The 22,282-nt window shown below is 34.5% G+C and overlaps 1 protein-coding gene across 1 annotated transcript in view; it reads right to left on the bottom strand.

The window, feature by feature from the left end:
• Nucleotides 1–22,282, bottom strand: part of ARID2 (AT-rich interaction domain 2) — a gene marked incomplete at its 5' end in the record, with an annotated part of 162,312 nt that overhangs the window by 56,837 nt on the left and 83,193 nt on the right. Inside the window, 3 exons of the mRNA XM_079715821.1 lie at nt 7,422–7,489; nt 10,795–11,013; nt 16,500–16,633. Coding sequence (XP_079571947.1) covers nt 7,422–7,489; nt 10,795–11,013; nt 16,500–16,633 — 421 coding nt within the window. The remainder of the gene's footprint in view (nt 1–7,421; nt 7,490–10,794; nt 11,014–16,499; nt 16,634–22,282) is intronic.

The raw sequence follows: 22,282 nt of genomic DNA, 5'->3' as shown, positions 1-22,282 counted from the left end.
AAGAACTAGGCATATGAAGGAATAAGACAATGTTCAATAACCAAGAAAAAAGGGCCACAAGAAATTCAAATAATAAAGATATCAGAGTAGAATTTTAAATGATCATGGAAAATAAACAAAGAAATAGAAGATAAAATCGAAAAGTTTGGCATGTAAGTAGAAACTATAAGAAATAGCTAAATAGAAATTCTAGAACTGAAAATAAGAACTCAATGGACAGACTTAACAAAGGATTAGATTCAACTCAAGGAAGAATTAGTGATTGGAAGAGACAGCAGAAAAAAATACCAAGTTAGAAGCATGAAGAGACAAAAGGATGAACAGAATAAAAGCATTCAAGACACATACAGTGAAAAGTTCTAACATAAAATTAATTGGAGTTCCTGAGGAAAGATAGAAAGAATGGGCAAAAACAATATTTGAAAAGACAGGGTCGAGAATTTTCTAAATCAATTGAAAGATACCACACCATAGATTTAACAAGCACTCCAAACTCCAAGAAAAGATAAAATGTGTAGGAGCATCGTAATAAAATTCCTGAAAAGCAAAGACAAAGAAAAATCTTAAATGCAAAGGTGGAAAAAGGGACAGATAACCTTGAAAAAGACAACTAAAATTACAGGAAACTTTGTAAAAGAAATAATGGAAGCCAGAGGACAATGGGATATTTTCAAAGCGATGGAAGAAAATATCTGCCAAAGTAGAATCTTTACACAGTGAAATTGCTCTTCAAGAATAAAACTGAAAGGGCTTCCCTGGTGGCGCAGTGGTTGGGGGTCCGCCTGCTGGTGCAGGGGACGTGGGTTCGTGCCCTGGTCTGGGAGGATCCCATATGCCGCGGAGCGGCTGGGCCCGTGCGTCCGGAGCCTGTGCTCCGTGACGGGAGAGGCCGCAGTGGTGGGAAGCCCGCATACCGCAAAAAAAAAAAAAAAAAAAAAAAAAGAATAAAACTGAAATAAAGACATTTTCTGACAAATGAAAAATATCTGCAAACCTGCACTGGGGGGAAAAATACATGAAAAGGAAGATGTAATTTAAATCAAAATAAATGCTGAATAAATAAAATACTAAAAAAAGTCTTACGGGTAAAAATATATATAAAATTAAAATCTATGAAAAATGCTTGGAAGAAAATTTTGCTCAGGCCGTAATGGTACTGCAGTAGTCATCCCATCATAAACCAATATATATAAAACAATTGTTTTCACAGACTGGGCAAGAGTAATGCAAAACCGTAATCACTGAAACATGGGAAGCAAATGAGGTGAGCTCAGTGACTGCCCCATATCTTTACATAAACACTCTTTCTAGACAACAATACAGAGACAATAAACCCAAGAGGTCACAGCAATTACTAAACTGAGAAGACATTTTATATATATATATATATATATATATATATATATATATATATATATTCTCTCTCTATATATATATATGCAGATAATTCAGGTACAAAAAAGACCATACCTTAGGAATAAAGATAAACTAGTCTTGTATTCATCATAACAAAACTTAAAAACAACTATCCATATATTAGTTAAAAGCATGCCAGAACAACGTGCAACATTCTTGAAAGACACCAAAAAACAGACACTAAATAATATAACAGTCCCAATATCTATATCTAATAAAAAATTACTAGATGTACAAAGGAAGTGGGAAACATGACTCATAACTAAGGCAAAAATCAGTTTCAACAAAAAAAGACCCAGAAACAATAAAAATAGTGAAACTAGCAGACAAGAACATTAAAACAACTATTAAATATGTTGAAGGATTTAAAGGAAAATATGAACATAATTAAGATGAATGTGGGACAATATAAAAGAGAATCAAATGGAATTTCTAGAGCTGAAAAACGTAATATCTGAAATAAAAAAATATGACTAGATGGGCTTAATTGTAAAAGAGAAAATAAAGACATAACAATAGAAACTATTCACAATGAAGTACACAGAAAATAAAAAGGTCTAAAAACAATGAACAGATCCACAGTGGCCTGCAGAACAGTTCCAGAAAAGCAGGAGGGGAAACAAAAAATTTTTGAATAACTGACAAAAACTTCCCAAATTTCATGAAAAATACCAAACCAAGAAGCTAAATAAACCTCAAGCAAAACAAAACTAACTAAATAAATAAATATAAAAACCACAACAAGGCACATTAAAAAAATCAATGACAAAGAGAACACCCTAAAAGCAGTCAGATAAAACATATCACAAAAGGAAGAACAATAAGAATGAAAGTAACTTATTGTCAGTAATAATGCAAACAAGACAGAAATGTTACCTTTAAAATGCTCATAAAGTATAAATGGTCTGAATGCATTGATGAAAAGGAAGAAATTGTACACTGAAAGGCACACTGAAGGAAGCAAGAGAAGAAAGTCTCAACTATAAGCCATCTATAAGAAACACTATATATAAAACTACAGATGAAAAGCACAGTGATGGAAAAAGATATTGATGAAAACATTAACCATAAAAATGCTGGTGTTGATAAATAATATCAGACAAGAGACTTCAGGATAAGGGAAATTACCAGCAGTCAGGGAGAATAATTCATAATGACAAATAAAATCATCAAGAAAATATAATAATCCTAACTGTACATGCTACTAACAATTGAGGTTCAAAACACACGAAGCAAAAACTGACAGAACTGATAGGGGATAAAGACATTCATAATTATAGTTGATAATTCCAACACTCATCTCTCAAGAAATCATAGAACAATTACATAGAAATGCATTAATGATACAGAAATCTTGAACAACACTGTCAATGATATGATTTAATTGTTATCAACAAATATTACATCCAACAATAGTACAACATTCTTTTCAAGTGTGCATAAAACATTCACCAGAAAGACCATACGCTGAGCCATAAAACAAGTCTTGATAAGTTTAAAAAAGACTGAAGTCATACAGAATATGTTCTCTGACAAAAATGGAATAATACACAACAAAAGTAGTATATAAATCAAAAAATGAGAAAACAGAGATGGAGTTGTTCTATTGTCCCTGCAATTATCTAAGAAGAGGTAAAAGTACTAACTTATTAAACTAGTAAGGATTAAAATATAATCTCTAATGAGAAAACAGAAAAAGTGTACGTAAAATCTAAGTGGGCAGAAAACTGAATAATAAACAATATTCAGTCAAATCAATTCAAAAAAGGTAAGTAAGAAAGGAGAAGGAAAGAAAACAAACCTGAACAGGCAGGACATATAGAAACCAATTCAGAACATGGTAAATTTAAACATAACTGTATCAAAATTACACTTAATGTAAATGGAATAAATGCACTAATTTAAAAACAAAGTTTTGGGCTTCCCTGGTGGCGCAGTGGTTGAGAGTCCGCCTGCTGATGCAGGGGACGTGGGTTCGTGCCCCGGTCTGGGAAGATCACATATGCCGCGGAGCGGCTGGACCCGTGAGCCATCGCTGCTGAGCCTGCGCTCCGCAACAGGAGAGGCCACAACAGTGAGAGGCCCGCGCACCACAAAAAAAAAAAAAAAAAAGCAAAGTTTTTCACACGGGAAGAAAAAAGCTGAAATACATGTTATTTACAAAAAAATATTCACCTAAAATATAAGGATAAAAAAGATTGAAAGTAAAATATGAACTATATAAACACCAACCAAATGGAAGCTGATATAGTTATATTGATGTCAGACCAAAAAAAAAAGGATAAAGGAGACTTAAAGGTAACAAGGACGCTTTATAATATGTTCAATTAACCAGAAAAATGTAACAACTATACCTGTGTGCACTAAATAGCCCATTCTCAAAATATAAAAACACAATTATTATAGAACTATAAGCTGAAAGAAACACATCCTCACTGAAGCTGGGTGCTTTTAACATATCTCTCTTCATAAATGAAGAAATAAACAGCTGAAAAACCCAGTACTTGTGAACTGGTTCATCTGTACTGTTTTTCTAGATTCCACATATATGCATTAATATGAGATATTTGGTTTTCTCTTCCTGACTTACTTCACTCTGTATGACAGTCAGTTTGCAAGGCAGAAACAGAGACACAGATGTAAAGAACAAATGTATGGACGTAGAGAACAAATGTATGGACACCAAGTGAGGAAAGCGGGGGGGGGGGAAGGGGGATAAACTGGGAGATTGGGATTGACATATATACACTAATATGTATAAAATAGATAACTAATAAGAACCTACTGTATAGCACAACGAATTCCACTTCGCTGTACAGTAGGAACTAACACAACACTGTAAAACAACTATACCCCAATTAAAAAAAAAAAAAAAAAAGAGCCAGTACTGACGTGGAACTATTAAGTATCATGATTAACTGTGTTGCTATAATTTGAAAAGATACATGCACCCCAGTGTTCACTGCAGCAGTATTTACAATAGCCAAGACATGAAAGCAACCTAAATGACCATTGATAGAGGAATGGATAAAGAAAATGTGGTACATATATATAATGGAATATTACTCAGCCATAAAAAAGAACGAAATAATGCCATTTGCAGCAACATGATGGACCTAGAGATCATCATACTAAGTGCAGTAAGTCAGACAAAGAAAGATAAATATCATACGATATCACTTATATGTGTTATCTAAAAAGATGGTACAAACAAACTTATTTACAAAACAGAAACCGAGTCACAGATGTAGAAAACAAGCTTATGGTTACCAAAATCAAAAGTGGGGGAGGGGGGTATAAATTAGGAGATTGGGATTAACATATACACACTATTATATATAAAATAGATAACTAAAAAGGACCTACTGAATAGCACAGAGAACTCTACTCAATATTCTGTAATAACCTATATGGGAAAAAGAATCTAAAAAAGAAAGGATATATGTATATGTATAAAAGATTCACTTTGCTGTATAGTTGAAACTAACATAACATTGTATATCAACTATACTCCAATAAAAAACTTTTTTAAAAATGATTAACTGTGTTGGCTTAACTGACATATATAGAAACTTACACCCAACAACTTCAGAATACAGGCATACCTTGAAGATATTGCAGATTCAGTTCCAGACCACCGCAATAAAGTGAACATCGTAATAAAGTGAGTCAGCACAAATTTGGTTTCCCAGTGCATATAAAAGTTATGTTTATACTACACTGTAGTCTATGAAGTGTGCAACAGCATTATGCCTAAAAAAAGTGCACATACCTTGAATACGAAATACTTTATTGCTAAAAAAACTGGTAACCGTCATCTGAACCTTCAGTGAGTCACAGTAGTAAAATCAAAGATCACTGATCACAGATGACCAAAACAAATATAATAATAAAAAAAAATAATGAAAAAGTTTGAAATATTGAGAGAATTACCAAAATGGGACACAGAGACATGAAATGAGCAAATGCTGTTGGAAAATGGCACTGATAAACTTGCTCAATGCAGGGTTGCCACAAACCTTTAAGCTGTAAAAATGTATCTGCGAAGCACAATAAAGTGAAGGGCAATAAAACAAGATATGCCTGTATATATTATTTTCAAATACACACGGAGTGCTTATAAAATCTGATCAATGCTAAGCTACCAAATAAAGGGTGAAAATTTTAAAGGTTTAAAATTATACAGAGTATGTTTCTCTGAACATACTGAAATTCAGTTAGATATTAAAAAGAAAAGGAAACTAGAAAATTTTTCATATGTTTTTGGAAATTAAGAAAGTTCCCTTCTAAATAATCCATGTTTCAGAGAGAAAATCATAATGGAAATATGAAGATATTTTAAAATGAGTTATAATACAAACATGAAATATCAAAATTGGAAGTATAAAGTTAAATGTGTGCTTGGATGGAATTTTATGGCTTCAAATGTATATATTAGAAAAAATTTTTTAAAAATCAATAACTGTAAGCACCAGCTCAAGAAATTAGAAAAAGTGAAGAAACTTAAACCCAAAGAATACAGTATGAGAATAAAATACAAATAGCAGAAATTAATGAAAACACACAACAGACGTGATCATCTATTCATCTTCAACATATTGGTGTCCTCTTGATTTCATGTGATTAGTGATTATACTGACAAACCCATTCCCCACTGTGATTGCATGTGTTACTTTAGTGTACTTTTTTGTGCATCTTACATTTTACTCACCAGTTTTCTGGAGTTATAGAAATTATCTGCTTAACTACCATCAAGAGACTTGGCTTTTAGTGGGTGGGGTAAGGACAGAATATAGAACTTTGGTGAGCTTGTAAAACTGGGAATTAAAAATGCAACTCCATATCATGGTGAGAAATTTGAAGGTTTAATACCCTCGAAGAAAGGGAGACAAAAGGGATTGACTGTCTCTGCTTGAGCTTTCAGTTAAAATCCATGATATATTCACCACTAGACTGCTCCACATCTCCCATGGATTTGTTTTTACCATGAGAGTAATCAGAAAAATCTCCAATAAAAAAATTAATATAAAGTCATTCTGATCAGTATTTCCTTTCAAGTGATTGGCAAAAGCAACACAGAAGTGAAGAAACACTCTCCAACCAATCTGTACAAAAATCCTACAGAAAGAAATCTGCTGAAATTTATAAACCAACATTATAAAACACAAAGGAATAATCCACCAAGTCAGAATCAGCAGAATTAGAGTTGCAGGAGGCTTAGACATTAGCATTATTAGGTATGTGTATATGTACATATCTTTAAGCTTTCATTTATATTTTACATATAAAATATATAATATATTCATGTTTATATATCATATATTTAATTCATATATAATTTAATTATATTAATAAAAAGATATTTTAAATATATATTTTAAAAATTATAAAAGTATAAAAGGAGAAGATCAAAAAGGGAAAATTTGAAAAAATACAATGAGAATTTCTAGAAATGAAAACACAGTCACTGGGCTTCCCTGGTGGCGCAGTGGTTGAGAGTCCACCTGCTGATGCAGGGGACGCGGGTTCGTGCACCAGTCTGGGAGGATCCCGCATGCCGCGGAGCGGCTGGGCCCGTGGGCCATGGCCGCTGAACCTGCGCGTCTGGAGCCTGTGCTCCGCAACGGGAGAGGCCACAGCAGTGAGAGGCCCACGTACCGCAAAAAAAAAAATACAGTCACTATAATAAAACTGAACAAACAAATCAAGTGGCATATTAGACACAGCTGAAGAGTGATTAAGTGAATTGAAAAAGAATCCTAAGGAAATTACCAGGACTGCTACTCACAGTCTGGGTATCCTTTGATTTACTGCTTTTGTTACAGATTTATCATTCTCAGAAATCTATGTATGATAACTAAAAACTTTACTTCTGTTTCTTAGCTATTCTAAACAATTTTTTACTCAAGTTAATCACAATTTGTATATAAAATAAGCAACCATTGACCCTTGGTCCTTGGCTACATGTAATTCAATGGTTCAATATTTTACTTTACGTGAATTACCTTAACAAAATCTCTATCAGTCTTCTCCTTCCATTCTTCTCCAAATACAGTAGAAAAGGATCCTAAAGCTAAAAGAATAATAGTGTATTCAGTAAAATGAAATTATTTCTTTCACTTAGTTCCTTAATAGGTAGGTTTGGAAAAACAGTAAAACTACATTTTAGGATACCTTGTTCATTAAAAATTGTTTCATAATAAATGATAGAAAGTCATGATAATTTCTTTTGAAATACTGTTTTTTAAATTATAGAATTTAAAGAAAGTTTATGTCACTACAATCTAAAAATACACAACTCACTTTCATAATAGTTATACAGACAATAAGAAAAAAATGAGGGACTGTAATAGTTACTCTGCATTAGTTTTCATTTGTAGAAGAGTAACATATTAAAAAGTCAAACTGATGCTACTGCTATTAGATTGCCAAACTGTTATAACTTTAAATCTTCATAGTCATTTCAAAAATAATTATGTAATTAATATTTGAAATATTAATGGACAAGGCATTCTTTGGGAATAATTCCCACAATGAAATCTTCTTTAGGAAACATTCTCAGCTATAGCTTGTTTGTATTTCTTGATAAAGTTGTCAGGAGCAAAGTCAAACCATCTATTTTCAAAAGCTTCTTAATAACACCCTGCCCTCTCTGGACAACAGAGGTTAAGGTATATAGATACATATCGTTTTTCTCTCCTCTGCGTTGCTAACCCATTTTGTCAGTTACAGGACCAGACAGTAAAGTCGTATAATACAAATGTCTAAGCTGTGACACAATAGGCATCTACCTTTAAAAATTAGGTAGGTACTTTCATCAACTACTTGTAATTATCTGTATTCTGTAATGAAAGCTATTGGTTTTCAAATGCAGAGAGAAAACTATGTATTGGCAATTTTTAACAGAAAAACTAGTCTTATGAATGTAATTCTTTAAAAAAACAAAAGTAAATCTCCTTAAATGGATGTGCTGTGACATGCATAACATATGGATATATTTTCTGTTGTAAAAGATTTACTGAATGTTTGCAGTCTTATTACGCCTTTAAGTATAGATCTAATATTTATACTTAATATTGAGTTAAAGTTGTAAAGTACTTAGGTTAGAATAAGACTATTCATTGAAAAAGTACTAATAAGGGTGAAGAATGGAAACAGTTTAACATTATATTGATATTAGGATCATGGGGACATGATATAAAGAACAGATTTGAAGTTTTTAATAAATAAATTTAACTACAGTGACCTAAAGAAGAATTTCATAAAATATCAAATTTATATAGACGTAGCAGCTTAATCAGAAAAATGAAGTCCACACCCTACTAAAGAGACAAAATTTTGTTTGTCCTGAAGAAAACTTTATAAAGAAAAACTTCACTGGGAAAAGAATACTGAATGGAAATGTAAGATGGAAAAATTAAATTTTTGTCACATGGAATTTTTATTATACTTCTTCAAACACATATATGTATAAACATTCCACACCTTCAAAGAAAGTGGTATCTACATTTTCTCTCAATTAAAATTCCATGCCCTAAAAAAATTCAAAACCTCTCAAGAGCCTTATGAAATATACCCATAATCAAATATACCCTTAATCTTCAAACTCAAAAGAATTATTTTCATAATGTAAAACCACTGTTTTAAGTATATGGTCTTCATAAAGTCCCTATGTACTCTGGAAACTCTAAAGTTCTAACTGTTGAAATAAAAGAAACATCCGTTAAACAGCATTTGCTAAATTATTAATGTTTTAGATTGCTACTCTACATAATAATTTAGTCTGAGATAAACAAAAACGCTAAAGAATGCAAGATAAACTGGGTGTAAAGAATGTCATGCCTCAGTGCATCAAAACTGGTAAGCTCACTTTTATCATATATACAAATGTAATTCTTATTCAATGATTAAATGGTAAGAATTCACTAAAATTATTCTGGTCTGAGAATATTTACTATTTTTAAAAACTTCATTTTAAGATTTCTAAAAAAATGTGAAACAATTTTAAACCATTCTATATTAAATGCTGAAAAATGTCTTTAAAAGAGCAAAATGAAATATCAGGAAGCAAAGAACATGAGAGTGAGATGGAAATCCTCCAAATTTAGATCTTCGAAGTTACAATACAAACTGATAAGTGCTAATCTTTGTCCCTCCTCCAAGTAACCAAGAATAGTTTCTGGCAGGGTAAGAAACTAATTTTCACTTTTGTTTAATTTCAAAATGTCTTCATACAAAATAAGTACATGTCAAATTGTAAGGACTCCTACTTAGGAAATTCCCTGGCGGTCCAGTGGTTAGGACTCCGTGCTCTCACTGCCGAGGGACTGGTTCAATCCCTGTCAGGGAACTAACTAAGATCCCACAAGCTGTGCGGCATGGCCAACAACAACAACAGCAACAACAACAACAACAAAGGAATCCTACTTAGATAATCCCAAATAAAAGTATGTTTGAAAATTATACTACTGACCCAAATTACAAAAAAATGAACTCATTTGCAAACACATCACTGTTTAAACGTAAAAATACTCATGACCTATGAAATATTACATGAAATTCTCAGACTATATCTACTATTCTATATAGTTTCCTATATGATAATTTCAAAATATATCAATACCTTAATCCATTAATAGAATATACTTCTGGCAAAAGAAGTTACATGGTATTGGGGTAGAAGGAGGGTTGAGAAGCAAGAAAAAATTTTATGTCAATAACATTCAGCTGACATAGAATATTTTAAAAAGAAAAACTATAGCAGGAAAAAATTTCAAAACATATTTTCTAAATCCCTATTAAACTAGGGATTGCTAGTTAAATTGCTCAATTAAAGAATTGAGCAATTTGGTCTGAAAAGTAACCAGATTTGAGATAATTTCACAGAAAACAAAGAACGTGATTTATAAAAATCTACAAACAGCAAATCCTATGAGTAAAAAAATATGAAATATTTGATTATTCTTATTATTTATGCAGCAAATTTTCAAATTCATTGACCTAAATTGTTTAGTTAAAAATTATAACTACACACCAGCAGAAATAAACTTCAGAAAACAATTTCTTCCAGGTCCTATTTTTCGCTATCAGAATTTTGTATCAAACAATTTTCTCAAATCAACAAACCCACATTTACTATAAGAAAAATACAGCATTTTAATTTCAAAAGTTCTAGTGAGGCTTTTATTATTCAAATATATAGGGTTAAAAAAATCCAAACATTCATTATTTTAAATAATACATTTAATATAACAAAAGGAAATAAAGAATGCTACTATATTGCCTAATAAAAAGTACTTTCCCCCTTAAAAACCTTTAAAAAAAATCTACAACACCTTTAATAGAATGATTATACAAAACATTAAGGCTAAAACTTACTGTCATCAAACACCCCAGCATTAGCAAGCAATAAAGTGATGATTTTAGGGTCTTTTTCAAGTTGCATGACATGTTTGCTTTCATTTGATAGGAGAGTGCATACATTAATAGCAAAGTCCACTTCATTTGGGAGTCCAGATAATAGTGAAAGCACCAATTTATTATAATCATTTGGCGAATTGAAGTCCATAGACAGCCCATAACTTTGACGCAGATAATCTGACAAAGACAAAAACGAAAACACTGTTAAGTATATCAAGGATTAGAAACCTTTCATGGTTAATATCTTCTGAATACAGGACAGAAGCTTGTTTTCTTTTATAAAATATAAACTGAGTAGAAGTTTAGAGTTCAACTTTCTAAACTTAAGTGAAAATTACATTCCTCAAAAAGTATTAAAATATTAAAAAATGTACATATTCTGTTGGATATCATTGCAAAATTACTATTGTATCTTTATTTTAATTTACCTAATCTACATTTTTTATTCTTGTATTTCAAGGGACTTATTCCGATTTTTAAATACTATAAGCCAGAAAGACTGGTTCCTTTCAAATTTTTAACAATATCATGTTTCTAAACACACTGCCTACCTTCTTTACCCAATTTTGGGAGGATTATTACTTGTTTAGGTCAGATTTGTTGCCACATAAGTAAAATCATGCTTTTTAGTTCTACAGTTCTATGAGTTTTGATAGTCTTTTAACCACAACCATAATGGAGATACAGAGTATTTCTATCACCCCAAAGGAGTTTCTTTATGCTCCTTTGTAGTTGATCCTCTCTTCTATCCATAAACAACCACTGATCTACTTTATTTCAAAATGCCAATTAAACAGAATCACACAATATATATCTTTTTGTGTCTGATTTATTTCATTTAGCAAAATGCTTTTGAGGTTAGTGTCCATTTTGATGTGTGTATCAGTAGTTGGTTCCTTTTTACTGCCATAGTATGGCTGTAACATAATTTGTTTATCCATTCCCTAATTGAAGGACATTTGGACTGTGTCCAGTTTTTGGCACTTCTGAATACAGTTGCTGTAAACATTCACATACAGGACTTTGTGCAGACATATTTCTTCATTTCTCTTGGATTGCTGGGTCATACAAAGTGTATGTTTAACTTTGCAAGAAACTGTGAAACTGTTTTCCAAAGTGGTAGTAACATTCTGTTTTTCCACCAGCGATGTATGAGGGAGTTCCCGGTGCTGTACACCCTTGTCAGCACTTAATACTGTCAGTTTAAAATATTCTGAATGAGTCACTTATCTAATATTTGTTTTGTAAATATTTTCTCCCAGATAGTGAATGGTTTGCCTTTTCATTTTCTTAACAATGTCTTCAAAGAGAAGTTTTAATTTTGATGAAGTGTGATTTATAAATTTTTACCTCTACAGTTCATGCTTTTGTGTCCTAACAAATCTTTTCCTAACTAAGATTTTATGTAGGAGAATTAGAACATTTTTAGAACTTTGAAGGTAGGGAAGATGGGATTACAGAACACTAATATATTTTATACTCATAATATATACATATTAGAAAATGTTATATTTCTAGAAATACTGACTCTTAATTGGTGCAGTTTAGGGCCTTGGCAGCTACGTCCTGAGACATATACCCCTAGTACATTTTTCACATAAAGATCTAATTAGTTTAATGGGAAAAGGCAACAAACAAGAGTTAGAAAACTGCTAGATGAAACATTTCAGAAAAATATGGATTTGAAAAAAAATCTTTAAAAAATGTCACTAAATGGAATGCAAGTAGGAATCTATTGTCACAACATGCCACAGAAGAAAATCATGTAAGAAACTTCTTCATTTCCCAATGTAGGTATCTGAGGAGACACCTCTTCAATTCTAAAATATTCTAGGAATTTCTCCAATAAGAAGTATCACAATACACTTATAAATGAATAAGACACCAATTCTTTATAATATTTAAGGTTGAACAATAATATATTGTTCATTTTTTATAATCTTGAAAAGTAAAATTTCTTATAAATAACATAAATATCTGGGGAAAATGTAACATAACTTCTGTGAATATAGGAATAGATTTTGACATTTCTATACCACACACTGAAATTGATCATGAGATGCCAAGTCTCAGCAATAATTAAGTTTTTAGATTCCACACAATTTTCATGCAAATCTCTTCAATACAAAACAAATTGGAACCTATATTCAACATCTGTCACAGTCTTCTTTATGTGCTTTCAATATGATCTTGGAATTGTTCTGTTTGCTACTGAAGAATAACAGATGCCATCATATACTCAATTCAATACATCCTTACGTGAATGACTTTGCCAAAAGTCATCTCCAATTAAAATAAAATGAATAAATATGATAATCATGAAAAGTCCTCTAATTATATGAGGTTTGGTAAAGATTCCTATGATAATATATGAGAAAATGCTTACAAGAGTTTAAGAGCCTCCCTTCCCATCCCCAAGGAGGTATGATTAAATAGCTACAATGTTATAATGTGAATGGGATCGGAAATTTTCAACATTCTTGACTCAATGTTTATACAAACGCATCACTGCTGACAAACTAATTTAATCTGAGGTAATCTCTTTGTTTTCAGTTTAGAGGAAAGGGAGAATTGTTCCTGGAGTGCTGTTTACATTAAAGATATTAGACAGTACATTCTTTCCATTGATATTGGCAGCGATTGCTGTAGTTCAAATGTTTGTAAGAATATAGGACATGTAAAGGAAAATCTTTGCTCAAATACAACTGATAAAACTAAAATAATAAATCTTCTTGTATAAGCTCTCCCAAATTTACATAACAAAAATGCGAATGGATAGGGTGCTTGGCCTCCTTTGACCAAAATGATTGAATTGGATTAAATGATCACTAAAATCCTTGTTAGCTCTAAAATTCTATTAATTTCAATGAGTTGTCATGTGCCAATTTTGCCTTTCATAATTTTTCTAAAGATATTGCAAATAAATTAAAAAAATTTTAATTTAGAAACTAATTTTTTAATTTTAATTTTAAAGTGTAAGAGAAGATGAACAAAAAGTCCTTAGTAATCTACACTACAATTCTGCAGAACTGACTGTATCCAAATCAATACCAAGAAAGAATAAAGATGGAAAAAAAAGATTAGGTATTTATGGCATGGAAAAGTATGAAAAACTATGCAAATAAAATGACCATATTTTGATGCCAATGTTTACTAATTCTAAAATTCAAAGCAAAATCTATGAATACTTTTTTGGCCACTTCAAGTCACTGGGCAAAAGGCATCAGTATCCTTAAAGGAAAATTTGGTCCCATATTCTATCAATGTACAATATTCTATCATGACAATTATGAGTAGAATTGCACTTCATACTAAATGCCAATTTATTATATTACCTTTCAAAATACTGTTTTAGAATACCTTTTCTTAGTATCAACAATATAAGCATCTCTAGATAAAATACATTTATCCAAATACATTAATCTAAACCTATAAGAAGAGTAAGGTTGTGTAATCAAAGATGTACACACAAATCTTTTAAACATTCTTATTAAAATTTCCTAAGGCTCTTAATCTACCACCATGTAATTCTACTTTGGTGTTTATTTACACACACACAGACACACACATATATATTGACAGCTATTAAGTTTACTATATTTCCTTAATGGCATTTGAGAAGAATCATCAGTGAAGGATTTGTTTTATATATTGATGGTCATGTTAATTTTTAGAACACTGTCATAATGTTGCTATGGCTCCTTCTAGAAAAATAAAAAGCACCTTCAAATTCATAAATGCTGCCCTGAAACACTACCTCTTTTCAGTTTGAATTAGATATATTGTAGTCTGATGTTCCCCAGCAAGTCCTAGTTTTTTTTTCCTTTCATGAGTCCCCAATCCTGATTTTGTCAAACATGTTACATATGTTACATAATTACCCAGATTCTCCTTAAAAAAAAAAGAAAAGACAGACATACGACAGCATATCAGAAAGGAGTTATTGTAACACCAGATTAAGAAATTGTCATTCCCTTAAAAATTGTGTAGCTCTATCAATGACTTTCATTAGGCTTTTGAAATGCCAGAAATATCTTTTTTCTTGAAGTAAATCATGTTTAATTAGGGGAGGGGGGCAAAAAAAAAAAAACAGATCGAGAAAAAATTTCATTTTAAACAAGATCTAGGGCTTCCCTGGTGGCGCAGTGGTTGAGAGTCCGCCTGCCGATGCAGGGGACACGGGTTCGTGCCCTGGTCCGGGAAGATCCCACATGCCGCGGAGCGGCTGGGCCCGTGAGCCACGGCTGCTGAACCTGTGCGTCCGGAGCCTGTGCTCCGCAACGGGAGAGGCCACAACAGTGAGGCCCGCGTACCGCAAAAATAAATAAATAAATAAATAAATAATAAACAAAAATAAACAAGATCTAATGTAGAAATGGGTCAGTTTGAGAAGCTGGAATAGACACCAAACTCTATTTAAGCTACAAGAATGGACAGTTCTGCTGTTGATGAAATATAGGAACAACACAGTTACAAGATGGTCTTAATTTAGTACAAGGTCTCATTCAATGTAGGAATACCCTCTATAACATCCTTGAATTAGATAATGGTCATTAGCTCTTTTTAAAAACAGGAAGCATATCACCTAACAAGTCACCCCATTTTATTTAATCAGCTTAAGCTATTAGTAAGATCTTCTACATGGTGACTTAAAATGTTCCCTTTTAACAGTAGTTCTTGAAGTAATAACTTCTCATTAAAGATAAAGCTAGATTTGGTTTGCAGTCACCACCGCCACCATCCCTCCCAAGCCCCAATTATACAAAAGCATCAGATGAAAGCCTCTTCTAACGGAGATCACAGATTCTAGGAGATTCTGTTTCCTCAGCTGATTGGGGAAGAAACAGAGTCAAATTCAACATGAAAGACACTGAAAATAGATAATGGAAAATTTAAATCAGTGATACTGGCACAAACGAGGGCGCTTAAAACTAAGGATTACCTAAGAGATTGGTATTAGTACCAATGAAGAATAATAAAGATCTAGATAATTGTATATTTTATAAAGAACATACCCTTGAGAAAGATGTATCTCCTCTTTTTCAGGCCAAATGTTGGTGATTAAAGAAAAGAGATGCTTACCTCTTCAGAGCTCTCTTCCTAAGCATCACCGTCTCAACCCCCCGAGCCACAGACAATGGAACTCCCATCTATTCTGTCTCAAGAACCTCTTTATTAGACTCTCAACCTGATTATTTCCAACTTGAGTCCTGTTCTTTTTAGCTGCAGATTCCTCTATAACCATTACAAGAATGACATGAATGAAAAGAATCTTAAATCCCTGGTACCATGGCAGGAAAATAGTTGAATAGTAAGAAACATTTCTGAGAAATTCTGGTGCTGGAAATTACAGGAATTGTAGAAAATCTAGTAGATGCTATGAGTACTCCTTTGGCTTCCCTAATCCTAACAGGACCTTCCTCTCCTCATTTTAGTAACTATTCAGGTTAAACTAATCTTTAGACAAAGAAATAATTTTAAAACTTCACTTGAAAATACAGGTATATTTGTAACTCTAAATTCCTGCAACTAAAAATCTTATATGCAGGCTACGACAGAAAGAGCCCTCATACCAATTAGTTCAATTCAATTCATTGGATGATGTCTATTTTCCTAATTCAAAACTGTGGAACTATGCCCTGTTTATTTCCAGTGATATTTACCTGACACACTGTGTTGCTGGTAATTGTAGGAAGATGGAATTGCACCAATAGGAAGCTGTGGTTTGGGATTGCCTGGTGGTACCTCATCATCATCCTCCCCAAAATGATGAACTTTCTCGTACTTTTCTAGGTAACTGAAATAGAAAAACAGTACAGCAGAGATTTAAAATAGATTTACATCTTTTTTTTTAACTCCCACCACATATATCTGTTTTCCTTTTCTAGAGGCCCTAAATTTAAAGTAATAATAACAAGATACCACAAGCCTCATATTAGTGGGACAGTCACTTCAGCAGTAATACTGAAGACAAACTCACTGTAATGGTTCTAAAAGTGTTTTTAAATTTTCAGAAAAGACCACACCACTGCTCAAATAAAAATGTAAAACTAAAGAATATCAAAGGATAACTACATGTAGATGAACAACAGTACATTTTATTTACTGATTAAAAAAATTATACATGGTCACTGTAAAAATCACATGAAGGGGCTTCTCTGGTGGGACAGTGGTTGAGAATCCGCCTGCCAATGCAGAGGACACAGGTTCAAGCCCTGGTCCTGGAAGATCCCACACGCTGTGGAGCAACTAAGACCGTGTGCCACAACTACTGAGCCTGCGCTCTAGAACCCGTGAGCCACAGCTAGTGAGCCCGCGTGCCGCAACTACTGAAGCCTGTGCACCTAGAGCCTGAGCTCCGCAACAAGAGAAGCCACCCCAATGAGAAGCCCGCACATTGCAATGAAGAGTAGGCCCCGCTTGCCACAACTAGAGAAAGCCCGTGTGCAGCAACGAAGACCCAACACAGACAAAAAAAAATAAATTTATTTAAAAAAAAAAAAAACACGTGAAAATGAGAAGACACCATGGCCTCCACATCTCACTCATCACAGATAACCACAGGTTCATGTGCTTTCTGTATATTTTCTGTGCATGTTTCTATCTAACAACATATTTTAGAGATCTGAGCATGTCAATACACACGGTACTACTTCAGTCTTTTTTTTTTTTTTTAAACTTTATTTATTTGGCTGTGCTGGGTCTTAGTTGTGGCATGCAGGATCTGGTTCCCGACCAGGGATCAAACCCGGGCCCCCTGCACTGGGAGTGCGGAGTCTTAACCACTGGACCACCAGGGAAGTCCCTACATCAGTCTTTTTTAATGGCTGTATAATATATGGTCCTACTGATATATCATAATTTAACGAGATCTCTAGTGCTGTAACTAGCTATGTTCAGTTTTGCTTTTTGCTATTACAAGTCATGCAGGAATAGGATTAATCTCAGCACTTGTTTAAATATTTTTCTCTCAATAGACACTGGAAATGGTATTATCAACTTTAAACAGCAATATGGCCAAATTCTCACCCAAAACTGATGTGCCCAATACATTTTGATCAATTTATAAGATAGTTCCTGTATTCCCCACTGGATCACCGTTACAGGGAATGGTCAATCTTCTTAATATTAACTAGAATTAAATTCCAAATTTACAATAAGATTCCCACAAGAAAGATTTTTAAATAGAGAAACAATTGATCAAATCCATGTCAAACACAACACTGTAACTAATGAACTTGTTACTACACTTCATAAGAACTTAATTAATACCAGAGTAAAGTTCTAAATGTGATCATTTTATAGATCAATCCTTCCATCATTCCTGATCCAGGCAGGTACTAAGTCCATTAGTCACTGTTTTAAAAGTCCTACAGAGGGAGGGCCTAAAGATGGTGGAGGCATAAGATGTGGAAATCACTTTCCTCCCCACAAATACATCAAAAATACATCTACATGTGGAATAGCTCCTACAGAACACCTACTGAATGCTGGCAGAAGACCTCATAGTTCCCAAAAGGAAAGAAAATCCCCACGTACCTGGGTAGTGCAAAAGACAAAAGAAAAAAACAGAGACAAAAGAATAGGGACGGACCTGCACCTCGGGGAGGGAGCCGTGAAAGAGGAAAAGTTTCCACACACTAGGAAGCCCCTTCACTGGTGGAGACAGGGGTGGGCAGGAGGGAAGCTTTGGAGCCACAGAGGAGAGCGCAGCAACGGAATGCAGAGGGCAAAGCAGAGAGATTCCTGCACAGAGGACTGATGCTGGCCAGCACTCACCAGCCCGAGAGGCTTGTCTGCTCACCCACCGGGGCGGGTGGAGGCTGAGAGCTGAGGCACAGGCTTCAGAGGTCAGACCCCAGGGAGAGGACTGGGGTAGGCTGCGTGAACACAGCCTGAAGGGGGCTAGTGTGCCACAGCTAGCAGGGAGAGAGTTCAGGAAATAGTCTGGAACTGCCTAAAAGGAAACTGACCATTGTTTCGGGGTGTGAGAGGAGAGGGGATTCACAGCACCACCTAAACGAGCTCCAGAGACAACACGAGCTGTGGCTATCAGCGTGGACACCAGAGACGGGCATGAGACACTAAGGCTGCTGCTGCAGCCACCAAGACGCCTGTGAGCAAGCACGGGTCACTATCCACACCTCCCCTCCCGGGAGCCTGTGCAGCCCACCACTGCCAGGGTCCCGTGGTCCAGGGACAACTTCCCCAGGAGAACACACGGCGCGCCTCAGGCTATTGCAACGCTATGCTGGCCTCTGCCTCCGCAGGCTTGCCCCGCATCCGTACCCCTCCCTCCCACTCGGCGTGAGTGAGCCAGAGCCCCCGAATCAGCTGCTCCTTTAACCCTGTCCTGTCTGAGCGAAGAACAGATGCCCTCCCGTGACCTACACGCAAAGGCAGGGCCAAATCCAAAGCTTAACCTCAGGAGCTGTGCGAACAAAGAAGAGAAAGGGAAATCTCTCTCAGCAGCCTCAAGAGCAGCGGATTAAAGCTCCACAATCAACGTGATGTACCCTGCATCTGTGGAATACCTGAATAACAACGAATCATCCCAAAATTGAGACAGTGGACTATGGGAGCAACTGTAGACTTGGGGTTTGCTTTCTGCATCTAATTTGTTTCTGGTTTTATCTTTATCTTAGTTTAGTATTTAGAGCTTATTATCACTGATAGATTTGTTTACTGATTTCATTGCTCTCTTCTTTCTCTCTTTTTCTTTTATTTTTTATTACTTTTTAATAATATTTTTAATTTTTATTTTAATAACTTTATTTTATTTTTTTCTATCTTTCTTTTTTTTCCTCCCTTTTCTTCCAAGCCGTGTGGCTGACATGCTCTTGGTATTCCAGCCGGGTGTCAGGCCTGAGCCTCCAAGGTGGGAGAGCCAAGTTCAGGACATTGGACCACCAGAGACCTCCCGGCCCCATGTAATATCAAACGGCGAAAGATCTTCCACAGATCTCCATCTCAACACTAAGAACCAGCTCCACTCAACGGCCAGCAGGCTATAGTGCTGGACACCCCATACCGAACAACTAGCAAGACAGGCATACAACCCCACGCATTAGCAGAGAGGCTGCCTAAAATCATAAGTTCACAGACACCACAAAACACACCACCAAACGTGGTCGTGCCCACAAGAAAGACAAGATCCAGCCTCATCAACCAGAACACAGGCATCAGTCCCCTCCACCAGGAAGCCTACACAACCCACTGAACCAACCTTAGCCACTGGGGGCAGACACCAAAAACAATGGGAACTATGAACCTGCAGCCGACAAAAAGGAGACCCCAAACACAGTAAGTTAAGCAAAATGAGAAGACAGAGAAATACACAGCAGATGAAGGAGCAAGATAAAAACACACCAGACCTAACAAATGAAGAGGAAATAGGCAGTCTACCTGAAAAAGATTTCACAGTAATGACAGTAAAGATGATCCAAAATCTTTGAAACAGAATGGAGAAAATACAAGAAACGTTTAACAAGGACCTAGAAGAACTAAAGAGTGAACTAAACAATGATGAACAACACAATAAAAGAAATTAAAAATTCACTAGAGGGAATCAATAGCAGAATAACTGAGGCAGAAGAACGGATAAGTGACCTGGAAGATAAAATAGTGGAAATAACTACCACAGAGCAGAATGAAGAAAAAAGAATGAGAAGAATTGAGGACAGTCTTAGAGGCCTCTGGGACAACATTAAATGCACGAACATTCGAATTATAGGGGTCCCAGAAGAAGAGAAAAAGAAAGGGACTGAGAAAATATTTGAAGAGATTATAGCTGAAAACTTCCCTAATATGGGAAAGAAGTAGTCAATCAAGTCCAGGAAGGGCAGAGATTCCATACAGGATAAATCCAAGGAGAAACATGCCAAGACACATATTAATCAAATTATCAAAAATTAAATACAAAGAACAAATATTAAAAGCAGCAAGGGAAAAGCAACAAATAACATACAAGGGAATCCCCATAAGGTTTACAGCTGATTTCTCAGCAGAAACTCTGCAAGCCAGAAGGGTGTGGCAGGACATATTTAAAATGATGAAATGGAAAAACCTACAACCAAGATTACTCTACCCAGCAAGGATCTCATTCAGATTCAACATAGAAATTAAACCCTTTACAGAAAGGAAAAGCTAACAGAATTCAGCACCACCAAACCAGCTATACAACAAACGCTCAACGAACTTCTCTAGGCAGGAAACACAAGAGAAGGAAAAGACCTACAAAAACAAACCCAAAACAATTATGAAAATGGTAATAGGAACATACATATCGATAATTACCTTAAATGTAAATGGATTAAATGCTCCCACCAAAAGACAGAGACTGGCTGAATGGATACAAAAACAAGACCCATATATATGCAGTCTACAAGAGACCCACCTAAGACCTAGGGACACATACAGACTGAAAGTGAGGCGATGGAAAAACATATTCCATGCAAATGGAAATCAAAAGAAAGCTGGAGTAGCAATTCTCATATCAGACAAAACAGACTTTAAAACAAAGACTATTACAAGAGACAAAGAAGGACACTACATAATGATCAAGGGATCGATCCAAGAAGAAGATATAACAATTGTAAATATTTATGCACCCAACATAGGAGCACCTCAATACATAAGGAAAATGCTAACAGCCATAAAGGGGGAAATCGACAGTAACACAATCATACTAGGGGACTTTAACACCCCACTTGCACCAATGGACAAATCACCCAAAGTGAAAATAAATAAGGAAACACAAGCTTTAAATGAAACATAAAACAAGATGGACTTAACTGATATTAATAGGACACTCCATCCAAAAACAACAGAATATACTTTCTTCTCAAGTGCTCATGGAACATTTTCCAGGAAATATCTTATCTCAGATCACAAATCAAGCCTTGGTAAATTAAGAAAATTGATATCGTATCAAGTATCTGTTCCGACCACAACGCTATGAGACTAGATAGCAATTACAGGAAAATATCTGTGAAAAAGACAAACACATGGTGGCTAAACAATACACTACTAAATAACCAAGAGATCACTGAAGAATTCAAAGAGAAAATCAAAAACTACCTAGAAACAAATGACAATGAAAACATGACAACCCAAAACCTATGGGATGCAGCAAAAGATGGTCTAAGAGGGAAATTTATAACAATACAATCCTACCTCAAGAAAAAAGAAACATCTCAAACAAACAAATAAACAAACAACCTTACACCTAAAGCAAATACAGAAAGAAGAACAAAAAAACCCCAAAGTTCACAGAAGGAAAGAATCATAAAGATGAGATCAGAAAAAGAAATGAAGAAAACAATAGCAAAGATTAATAAAACTAAAAGCTGGTTCTTTGAGAAGATAAACAAAATTGATAAACCATGACCAGACTCATCTAGAAAAAAAGGAAGAAGACTCAAGTCAATAGAATTAAAAATGAAAA

The sequence above is a fragment of the Hyperoodon ampullatus genome (assembly GCF_949752795.1).
Source record: "Hyperoodon ampullatus genome assembly, chromosome: 11".
NCBI lineage: Eukaryota > Metazoa > Chordata > Mammalia > Artiodactyla > Ziphiidae > Hyperoodon > Hyperoodon ampullatus.
This window is presented reverse-complemented; position numbering and strand designations above follow the sequence as displayed.